A 12,046-nucleotide genomic window follows, 5' to 3' on the forward strand; every position below is an offset into this window, starting at 1 on the left:
TTTCAAATGCACCAAGGACAATTAGGTACCCAAAGCCCACTGAAAATGGAAGTGAACTGGGATCACAACTCCCATTTGTGTCTCCAAAATCTTCTCCTAAAAGACAGAAGAGCCCTCCTGGGCTCTGTGGAAACCCTGTAACTTTTCTTTTAAAGCCATCCCAAGAAATAGAGAATACAGCAGAAACCTGCACAGCTGACTCGACTGCTGTCTTTCGTAGAGCCTAGAGGTGGAAGGAGCTCCTCCGGCACTGCCCCCCGTCCCCCCCAGCCAAGCCTCTGGGGAGAGGCCACTCCTGCAAGCCCCTGAAAGAGGAAGGGTGGGCAAAGGCAGGCTAAGCCCACGGGCTTTAGCTCAGAAGAAAGCTGGCTTATTTACTCAAGTCAACTCTCACTGAAGATGAGTTTATGGAAGGTAATGACACCATTACAGCTTCATACAGAAAGATATTTCTAAGCTTTTTAAAAAGAAGTAAAATCCCATACGCGCTTCAAACTACAGGTATAATTTTTTTTCCTGAATCCTCCATTGGAACTTGAATTTAAAACACAGTTTAACTCCTCAGTATGTGAAATCTCACGGCCACATTAATCAAGAACATCTGAAGCCAGGAGAAAGAAATCACTTCCAGTTATGTTGTCAGTGTTATGTGCAGAACATTCCCACAGCTGTAAATCCATTGTGCTCCATGTTATAAATAAGAAATTGCATGGTGACAGCTAAAATTCAAAAGCATTAATGTTTCTCTTTGCAACTCTTTTTCTATTTTTTTTTCTTCTTTTTTTTTTTTTCAGTCTTTTGAGGTTTCTCCCCTTTCCCTCCTAGTAGAAGTTACTTGAAGCAACATTATTGCTTACTCAACTGACATATTTACGGTAATTAAAAAATAGTAAATGCCAAGCGAATATGACTAATGTTGCTATTTGGCAAATAAGCCAGAAACGACTTCTATTAATTCCGAACCAGGCTGTCGTATTTGCGTTAATAAACATTTCTCCTTCTTCTGCTCATCTTGGTTATCCCAGCGCTTTAGGGAGAAGTCTGAAGGCAGCTCTAAGGACGCGGCCAAACGCTGCCCCGACCTCCGTCGCATGTCGAAGCCGTCGAGTTGCAGAGCGCAAACGCAGCTGAGTCGGGCCCCGTGAACGAATACAAACGAGCTCCCTTGTATCTCTCCCGTTCTAGGTTGTGGTCCCTTTCAGCCATGAAAAACAGCTACAAATTGTTCCCAGAGCTAAACCACTTAACATCTTGGCACTTGGTTGTTTTTAACTTTGTAACAATAGGCACTGTTCACTCCTCTCAATCTCAGCTTTTTATTCTATAATAAAGCAGGAATACTGATGAAAGGCTAGTCACGGCTTCTCCCCGTGGTATCAGGGTGGTGGCATGTGATGATTCACATGGGGTGTGTTTGATCCAAGAAAGCCCAGCCTCTGCTTATTCTTCCTTTGTTCTGTCATCTAAGGTGGAAAGGCAGAGAGAGACGAGTTGAGAATTTTTTTTCTTTTTTTTTTTTCCTTTTTACTATTATTTAGCAGTCACAGACCAAGATACATACAAGCAAAACAACAGGGAGTGGAATTCTTTTCTTCAGCATTGAAAATTACAAGTAAGAGATGCCTTTGAGGTGGGAGATCTGTTTCCGGCAAAGTATGGACATTTTATTCTCATTTGTACATTATTCTTATCCAGCAGCAGGTCTTACAGCGTATTATTTGTGCTGCTATGGTGTCGTGTAGCCCTGCAAAGGGTCAGCATTTGCACTTGGTGCTGTACAATCACAGAATTAAAAGATGGTCCCAGCCCCAGAGAGTTTAAATTTAAGCCAGGAGAGAACAGATTCAGCCAGAGGGAGATAAAAAACCCACCAGGACAGTATGGGTAGGCACAATAAGCAAGCGTCTCAGCACATCCAGCCTAAACCTTTGTCGAGTTTTTCACAGGGAAAAAGAGTTTTAAGGAAGGATTTGAAGGGGGATCATTAGATAACTGTTGATGCCACTGAAGCGCTTCCCATAAAGAAAACACAAAGGTGCTTTTCTGAAACTGTAATGAGCGAACCAGAGGTGACCAGCATCTTCAGCAAAAAAGGAGCTGGCCTTTTGATCCTGAAGTGAAAGAAAACACGTAAGGTAGTTTAGGCAGGAGCAGGGCTTTAAGGGAGGCCAGCAGCTTGTGCTCCATACAGGAGAGAAGGGGGTGCCGCGGGAGGAGCACAAAGATGAGGGTGACACAAGCAAAGCAACAGGCTCAGCAAATGGTTTTCGCAACAGCACTGTTGATATTTTTAGTGGGGGAAAAAAATCCAAGTGTTGGATTCAGAAAGCTTTTCTACTGATCCCCATCAGTAGGCAGCTACTTCTGATGCTGCGCCTTTTTTATTGCCGGGTTATGCAGTACCTGCATATGCAAAGCCCATGATCGCTTCTGCAGTTTTCCCTCTGTCCTCGCACACTCACTGGGAGGATTTCGTAACTAATTCCCCCTTGGCTTTTCTCCTTACCTGTTCTCTACTGTTGCTAACGGAGTACAATTTCATTCCAAACCCGTATCAGTGTATCTACTCAGAAAGCTTACTGGAGGGAAAGATAAAACCTTTCTAAGACAAAAGTCTCTTTTGTAACACTGTCCTAACTGTGACCTGATGAAAGGTAGCACGTTCACCCACACGCGCCTAGGTTGCTACCCACTGCAGGACACTTACCTGTTCCTTGAGCTCAGCAAGCTGACTGGAAAGCTGTTTTACAAGGCTCATGGTTGACTCCAGCCTCTCTTGCAGGTTCCTGATTTCATTTTGCTCACTGTCGCCTTCATTGCTAACCAGGGACATGGCTCTCATCCGAGGGAACCAGTCCAAATTCTTCTCCTACATGGGTATTAGAAAAATCAGTAATGTTAGGAGGGGTTTATGCAGTGCTACTAAGCTGAGCCTACAGAACGAAAACTCAGAAGGACTTCTACTCAGTGGATGACACACTGCAAGCGAGCTTAAGAAGCAGTAAATTCAGAAAGTATTTTACACGAACATTTTTGGTCTCAGTTCTCCTTAGCTACAAAGAAGGCACCAACTGCAAAATCTTGGTTCCCCACAGCTGCACCTGTATTGCAACAGGGGCGGTGTCGGCACATTCATCCGCGGCTCCGGCATGCAGAAACGCCCGCTGGGTCAGCTCTGGGGAGACTTCTCTGGTACACTCGCACCAGGAAAGCCTGAGTGCTCCCCGCGCTTTGCTCTTAAGTGTATGCAGGGACACATTTCCCCGCTGTCTCTTCAGCTTGGCTGGCCTCCATCTACTTCAGCTGTCCTTGCAGCAATGTCAGCGAGCCAACACCAGGAAAACAAGACAAGCCAGAGTCCTCTCCAGACTGGCCTGCAGCGTGCCTACTGCAAGAGCAGAAGGACCTTGGATTGAATACGGCTGCCCACAGGAGAAGATCTGGGGTCCTGGGAATGGCTTAGGCTTCAGCGTGCTATTCAGATGGTACACCTTAGGCAAATGAGAGCACAACCCCATGGCCAAGGGCTAACCGGCTAAGGACCCAACACTGCGTGGAATAGCACTGAATTGGGTGTTTCTCTATTCATGGACTCAGGCTATGAATTTAATCATGATAAAAATACTGTAAATAGATTATATGAGTCAGGAAGGTGCTGCATATCAGTATAAGCCTGAATTGTCTCCATGGCTCGAGGGCACAGATATTTGCGTGCAAAGCGCATCAGATGGAGGAGACTGGAGGGTGCAAGCCTAGGAGGAGTGGCAACCATGTGGCAAGCAACCCGATTTGCCTTAAGGCACAAGACAAGAGAGACAGGTCCTGCGTTACATCAACGCACCTCTGCCCTCCACCTTGGGGGGAGTGGGAGGATGTGGTTAGATCATATGCATGGTGGTTTGCAACGGGCCTCTATGGACACGTGCACTTGATAACTTTAGAAGAGAAACAGAATGAACTGGAGTGTGTTTCTTCCAGACTCCTGCACTGTGAATGGCCCCACACAAATAGCACTGTATCAAAAAGAAAAGGAGGAAAAGAGGAGAGGAGGAGAGGAGTAAAGGAGTTACTTCCAGAAGTCCACCTACAGGACTCCTGGCAGGCAAGAGCTGTGCTACTTATGTTGTCTGGGCTTGGTATTTGGTAAAGTTTTAAGTGCATCAAACTTACTGTAGTCTCAGATTTTGCCTCACCATGAAAATACAAAAGCCACCGATGATTCTGCGGTATTTACAGCTGGGCAGCCCAGGGCAGCCATACGTGAGCAGGTTCCACACGGGCTGGCCTGGCAGAGCTGTGAGCCCGGGGATGCACCAAGCGAATACAGCTTTATCATGCCTCCAGAGAGAGTTGCTTTCCAACTGTAGTTGCTCTGCCCGGATCACCAAACCCTACCCTCCTACAGCAACATGGTTTAGAAACCACCAAGCCAACCCTCGGTAAGCGTGGAAGCACTTACGGTATTCAATGTTTTTCCACTATTTGCGTTAGCCCAGTCGCCTCCGTTACCCTGGATAAGACTAAATGCAAAGCCATAAGAATTTTGGCTTGTTTTCTTCTTTTTAACTCAAAACTTCTAATGAGTTTTTGTCCGGCTGTGCAACCTCTGGTCCTGTCGCTAAAACGACAAGATGTTCAGGAAACAAAACCGTGCCCCTCTGTTGCATTTTGCAGCCCAGGGCTCACTCAGCCGTGTGCACTGGTGGAATGAGGCCTCTTTCCTCGCTGCCCACTTTTTTGAGCCTCGTGATCTCATTATGACAATTTACTGTGGTTACGCATGATGCCATTTTCAATGGGTCATAACTCATTCAAATCAAAACCTGTTTTCACCAGCTCTGCTGGTGAGCTCGAAAGGAGCGTACGTGACCCTCCCCGCTGGATATCCCCAGCGGACACATGGAGCGGTAGACTCTTATTTCTGCTGCATGCTTTTCTGCTTACAAGACCAGCATTCATTTTCTACAAGTATGCTCCAATATTTATTTTAAATTTATTTTGGCTAGGATCTAACAGCCTATTCATCACGTGCCTAGTGTTAAGCACAGGTGTACTCATTTATACTAAGCTTAGTTTGTGCACAGTGCCTTTCTGGATCAATGCCTTTTTTTTTTGCAAAACGTTTGCCAGCAAATTCGTCTGCCACTACAGGCACAGAAAGTGAATTCAAAGAAGCTACAGTGAACAGAGCTGCACTTGTATCTGAACGGTTCCTGGAAAGCTCTGGTAGCTGCACCCATTACAGCTTCTCTTGCTCGAAGCACCTGAAGATACTCAACACAAGGCCATAGGAGCCAGCTGAGGGGCTAAGAGCCCTTTTTGGCAAGGCTCACCATAATGCCACAGTTTCTAAAGCCAGACTGCACAGGGAGAGCAATCTGAGACTCCATCATTGCGGTTCTTCTATTTGCTGAGTACTGCTGCCAGGATTGTGAAATGCACTTTGCTAGTTTTGTTTTCCATCTGCTACTCCCTCGCTTCTCCAGGACGCAAGGCAGAGACCGCCGACTGCCTTGGAAAGATTTTTGAGGACTGACCCTCCACCGCACTGCAGCATCCAGAGGAACACCACACAAATCCGTGTGGATGCCAGATGTCCCGGCTCAGTGGGCTTGCCTCTCTCGAGGCTCCCAGTGTCACCTGCTTCCCCCCTCCTTGGCACAACATTATACTTTCTGGGAAGAGGGATGACCAGGAGCAGCTGAAGACAGGGACACAGCACACAGCACCTCACCTGTTGGCACATGACGCTGCGGTGCTGATGGTAGCTCTTCAGCTGGAACCACTCGGAACCGCGTGCCAGCCCATCTCGGCCACCACGAGCCCCAGAGTCATGGGAACTCAATGGCAGACTCCATTCATTCGTGTGTGCCCAGCTTTGCCTTTCCAGCAATGCTGTGATAATCTCTCCCAAGAAAGAAACCCGGTTGTGGTTTAGTTACAGACCAAGAAAATCTGGGCATTTTTTGCCAAAATGTTGTGGAGGATCAAGCAAGGACTTGATCCAAGTTCAATGAGAAGGTGATAGGTTTGCATGGACCGGAGATCTCATGAAAAGATGCTACTGACTTCTATAGCTTTTCCTAGCAGCAGAGAGGCAACAGGTCAAACAGGTCAGCAAAGGCTGACCACAGGACTCTCACTTGGTAGTCCCAAGTGCTGTGTCGGGTGCAGGCAGGACTTTGCTTCTTGGTTCTCAACTGCATGTACATCTAATGAAATCCAGTCCAGCTGTGTATCTTTGTCATGCAAAGTACCAGAAAGATTCAAAATTCAGTACGTCAGTAGGAAACACATTCTAGCGTGCCAACCTGTCTTTAAGTTAAAAATACTTATGTAGCTTTCACCAATAGTTCCATTATAGTGCATGCAATAGGTATATTCCCTTGCTGACCTGCCTGCTTTTGCCAGTCAATATTATCTTATTTTTTCATTGCATGATGAACTGCAGAACTTTATTAAAGGGCAACATGAAAATTATGTCTGGCACACAGCCCTATTTGCTGAGTCTATACCACAAACAAACAGCAATTGCTGCTAGGGACAAAAAACTTTTGATCACAAACCTGCCAGGATCCAGAAGGCTCCAGAAATTGGACACGGCTCCTCTGCCGAAAATTTTAGTGATCTGTAAGTGTTCACGGGGGGACAGGCACTCTGCGACTGCTCAGCTATGGGAAAGCTATTTTTACTTCAAGGTAATTGCTTGCCAATTAACTGGAAGTAGTTAACATGTTTGTACAACCCCAAACATTTGTTCTAGGACTTAAATGTTTATGGGCTTGGTCCAGGGTTCACCTTGACCAACTAACACATGTTAAAGCTGTAACATGCCTCCTCTACGCTGCAGGTGCGCTCCTGCTTTACCTTATTTGACTGGTGTGGGGATGGGATTTTGCAGGGTGTTACCTGTCACGCCTTAGCTATTACTCTTCGAAATCCAACCATTTTGCCCAGGATAGAGCTCACTCAGACATTTTGAACCCGGCCCGGAACTGAGCAGCAATTTGGACGAGGGAGGTAGGCTGCTGGCAGGGAGCAGGGCAAACCTCTGCAAACAGCTGTCACAGGACTCAATCAACAGCCACCAGATTAGCGCGAGGTGACATAACTCGAGCATAAATGAGCTCGCAAAGTGTGAGGTGTGTGGATGGGACACTTAAAAACGAAGTAGCCACTGAACACAAAATTAATTGTTAAAATGTACTGAAACCTTCCTTCTAAACAACCGGGGCTGAACGCAATGTATTGTTACTGTTACTCCATTCTTGCACAGGATAGCAGCTATTCGCAGCCCAACCGCAGCAGCCCACCTACGGATCACAGCATCTTCCCGCACCACACTCCCTCCACAAGCATAACGTGTGCCTCGCAAAATTCATATTTAAGTATACGTATGTGTCCAGGGCAGAGAGTCAGCCAGACAGGAAGGCTGCAGGGACAGAAAGGAGCCGCAGCCTCCTCTCTGTCAGTTCATCTGGGTGGAAAAAAAAAGAAGGAAAAGAGGCAGGTGGGGCTAGCCAAAAGGCTGCCGGCCAAAGAGACTGCACACGAGCAGAGCAGACATTTCGTGTGGCGATCCAGCCCGCTCGCTCCCTCCGTCCTCCCCCTCCGGCTGGCGGGACTCCAGTGGGAATCACAGTTCACCCGGGGCGAACACCTCTCTGCAAGGTACTCTGGGTACACCTAGCTGCGAGGTGCCGCTGGCCAGGACACATGCCTGAGAAATCACAGGGCTTAGAGGATTTGCTACTCACGTTTTCTGAGAAACCTCAAACCCTTCTTCTCGGAGAGGCATGCTCAGAGCAAAAGTCTGTGTTTGCCTCCTGGAGTTTTCTATGCAACTTTCTCCTTCCCTTCTGTGGGCTTTCCAGGGGGAGGGCAGAGCTTCGGGCTAAGTCCTCCCTTTGGTAAAACATTGCCATTTTTCTGACTTTGCTAGCTTCGGTTGAGCATGGATGAAGAAAAGACTGAAGAAATTTGTTCAGAGTTTCTATACTTTGTAAAAAGTCTCTCTCAAGCCATCCCTGTCCTGTTGGCACAGCCAACTGGCTTCAATTGAGCTCTCACGCTGAGCTGAATCCATGCCTCCGGAGTAATTGGCAGAGGGATGTTTCTTTAGGAGGTGCTGGTTTCACAGGCTAGCAGCGAGATGGATCAGCTGCAACCAGCAGGAAAGATTGAGCTGAGGCTTTAAAAAGTAGATTACTAGATAACAATGAGAGAAAATAGGTCAAAGAGTAGAACGAGAGGGATGAAGCAGAGGAGCGAAGGCAGCCTAATGCATACTTTCTGCCCATGCCACTGCCATGGGCTCAGAGTGCCATGCCACCGTCAGCTGTACCAGACTTTCATTTCTCCAGCAGACTCTAATGCAGCGACTCTTAGCCCTTTCTACCCCGTGACCCCTTGTTGCAACATGAAAACAAGCCGTTTTAGGACTTCCCTCCTACCTATTCAAAAAGAAAAGCGGCAATGACTGCTCGTGACTCCTCCTGGGTTGTGACCTCCCCAGCTGCAAGGATCAGAGCAGGAGAGGGGCCTCCGCGTCCCCCAGCCCACCGTTCCCTCCTCTGGCACAGATCATTCGCTCCTTGGTGACTCAGCGAGGCGAGAGAGACGGCCATCAGGAGGGTTATTTGTTACCTAACAACGAGGCTGAGAAAACAAGTATGCTTAAAGCCCTCTGAGCTGCCCAGCTAGACGGTCCCTGAAGGGTGCAGAAGAGGAACATGGACATCGCCATGAAGGTTTGCTACCAGCGCCTTGATGTGCTGCGCTGGGCGGTTCGTGGTATCCCACCCTGCAACACACGTTCGTCGGCGTGCAATGATCAGCAACCACCATGGCAGCCTGGCAAAAGCCTCCTACAGCTTGAGAGAGACTGTAGCCTCTCAAGTGCCCATTGGGGTGGTAAAACCCTGCTGCACCGGCATTGAGGGGACCCTGTGGCCTCCAGGCCTGAAGAGCAGTGCTGCCGGGAAGCACGGCACAGCTTCACCCCCCGCGACTCAGTGGCACCCTGGGACCCGTGCCCCAGCACGAAGGCAAACGTGCCGTCGGCATTGCTGCTCTTCGGCAGGCAGCTCGTGTCCTCTCAGGCACGAGAACGAACAAGCCATTCACTCCCCTTTTCTGAGCCAGCACCTTGAAGAAATACGTCAGCGCCGGGTACAAAGAGATCTATTTACTGAGAAATTAGTCTGTATGTCTGAAACCTAAATAAGTCCATCCATTCCCTTCCCAGATCTGTTGCCCGCGTAAGCAGAGAGTGATCAGTCCAAAGGACCTTTTGAAAGCTATTATTTTTCTGCCTAGAGACAGAGTCTGGTCTTAAAAGTCTGTAGTTATGTAGCTCCTATAGCCCCTTAAAAAGGGATTTTAAAGATTTAAACTCTCTTGTGCTTTAGATGACACAGGACAATAACCACTTTGTGATTTAATCACAGACAATAATAATTTGGTTCAGTGCATGATTCAGCTAATCCACAATTTGATAAACGTTCATCCTAAACTACAAACCCAAATAGCTTTCTGCAAATCCTGTTTGACACTTTAATGTTAAGACTGTATTTGATAAGCAATCTGTGCTGTACAAAAATATAGGGAGGGAAATTAGGAATTGTTATGCATCTATATGCATCCACAACAGTAATTCAAGGAAAATAAAAACAAACCTTGGCAATTACAGATAAATCTTTATGCAATGAGAAAACTCATAGGTCTGGCTGGGTCTATACTGGATTGATACACGCTACAGCTTCCACAGCTCATGGAAAAATATAGAAATCTGCTTCCCCCTGAAAGAAGGTTGGAACCATAATAAGAGACCCACCGTCAGCTTTAGCAGCATCATTGATGCATTTACTTTCATTTTAACTTGGCTGAATGTTTTTGAGGGCTGCAACAGAATCTATCACCGTAATTCTGAATAATTGTGAGTTCTTCAAGACTGATATCCAGGCCAGTCAGTTGTAAATGTCTCAGTGTTTCAGTATCAGCATTCCCGCTTGTGATATCCCTGCAAAAATTATGGCGAGGAATGATAATAAACCTCAAATTGCAAAGATTTTTCTCTGATGCTGTATGTGGCAGTTTTGATACTCAGCTTGAAACTCTGTAAAGGACCCGGCTTTTCCAAGAACAAACACTCCAAAATTTCTGCTTATCAAACACACCTAAGGGAGTTGGCATTTACCTCCAAGCGATGGAAACGATCATGAAAATAATTTTCTACAGTTGAGACCGTAAGTTTGAGTGTGATCTTGCACTATTGTTGTGGGCAAAACCATATGCAAATGCTAAGTACATGAGTCAGCAGCGTGCCCTTTCAGTGAAAAAGGTCAACCACGACCCGGGCTGCACCAGCGAGAGGCAGCCAGCACGTCGAGGGAAGCGATCCTGCTTCTGCCCCGAGCAACTTTACCCCAGAAGGTGGAAAGCAGAAACCGAACTAAGCAGCTCTGTCACCAGCGCCCCGCGACTGCACCTTCCAACCCCTCTCCAGGTGGGAACCCGGGGGGCCCGCAGGTGTGCAAGGACCACAGCCGGCCGGGGACTCAGGGGAGTTGTGTGGCACAACTCTTGTGTGCTCAGAGGGCCTCAGCTTGTATCCCACCCCAGCGCTATCCCCCTCGAAGCCACGTTTGCCTCTTGTGTCTTCCCTTCCCTGCGGCACACGTTCATTTCTCAACTGTTGATTTCTTCTGCTGTTTCAATTGCTCTCTGCCACCTTATCTCTACCATAACCCCGAGAATTGATATTCTCTTCTGCAAATCTTCAAGAATCCCAACACTAGGATTTGGTGCTTAATATTTGTGCCCTTAAAATAGATATAATTATAGATTTGTGCAAAACACAAGTTTATTTTTCCACATTCCTATGTTTTTATGTTGTTAGTGGTTACGGGACATGCTTTAGGAAAAACACTTCAGATTATTCATTTAAAATAATGAAATTATTTCTGATATAATCCCTGGATCTTGTGCATAACGAAACAACATCTGGTACAGAGATTAGAAAATAAATGTTCTTGGCTTATTTTTTTTTCTTTTGTTAAACAGATGTTGTTGATACAAAATGCAGAACTGTAAATCATAGCCTGCATGTGGACACAGACTGTCACTACTGAGCAGAAATTTACTGTGGCTAGATAGAGATTTGAAACAGCAATGAATCACTGGCTTAGTAACTTTATTCACGTGGGTATGGTTTCAATATTCTGACATTAAGTGCACATGCCCTTAAAAAAAGAACCTTTTAATGGCAGCATGGGAGGCTCTGGTTTAGTTCCAGCTGTCTCAGTGGGGGAAGCACAGCGTAATGCAATGGCAGCCTCTGCGCAGAGGCACCTGGCAGTTCTCCGTCTCCTCCTTCGCAGCTCAGTGCGGTGCTGCCATTGAATCCCGCAGGCCCGGCTCCCCCAGTGCCGAGAGCGGCCCCTCTCAGTGCCGCACCGTGTAGGGCACCCCTCTCACAGGAGAGGGGCTGAGCTGCTCACGCAGCCCCACCACCGCCACCAAAATGCCCGCAGCTCTAACTTCGTTCTCCCTCTCCTTCCCTCGCTGCCCCCAACATCACTTCAGCAAATTCACCATTCGTTTGCCAGAGTGGCTCATGCCTAGCTGAATGGTAACGGTATTTCTGCTTCCCATTGACTGCGTTTAAAGTGAACAGAATTACGATGCTTCTCCCGCCCCTTGCCATTCCTATCAAACTGCTTGCACTAGCACGCTGAAGCCCCCCTTCTCCTCCTCTTCTTTTAATATTGATTTTCTTTTGCAAAACATGCTAGCAGGCGCACTCCAGACACTGAACTCCAGACAAAAGCCAACGGCACTAATCCCACTGCAATGTAAACATACCCCATCGTATCATGCCGCTGCTGGGGACAGAGATGTTGTCTGCTCCTTAGAGACACGCTTACCATTCAGCTGGCAAGAACACCACAAATTTTGATCTGTTTTTGTCAATGTAAGTGCTGGTTTGATCCAGTGGATCAGGGTCTGAGTCCATGGTTAAACTCCAAACCATGACCTCTACATC

General features: G+C 47.1%; 1 protein-coding gene across 1 annotated transcript in view; it reads right to left on the reverse strand.

The window, feature by feature from the left end:
• Positions 1-735: 735 nt before the first annotated feature.
• The window catches only part of ITPR2 (inositol 1,4,5-trisphosphate receptor type 2), a 262,261-nt gene continuing 250,950 nt past the window's right edge, over positions 736-12,046 (reverse strand). The window contains exons 56-57 of the mRNA XM_075161128.1: positions 2,708-2,869; positions 736-1,463 (exon numbers count right to left, since the gene is read on the reverse strand). Coding sequence (XP_075017229.1) covers positions 1,377-1,463; positions 2,708-2,869 — 249 coding nt within the window. The 3' untranslated portion in view covers positions 736-1,376. The remainder of the gene's footprint in view (positions 1,464-2,707; positions 2,870-12,046) is intronic.

The sequence above is a fragment of the Calonectris borealis genome, chromosome 1 (genome assembly GCF_964195595.1).
Source record: "Calonectris borealis chromosome 1, bCalBor7.hap1.2, whole genome shotgun sequence".
In the NCBI taxonomy this organism is placed as follows: Eukaryota; Metazoa; Chordata; class Aves; order Procellariiformes; family Procellariidae; genus Calonectris; species Calonectris borealis.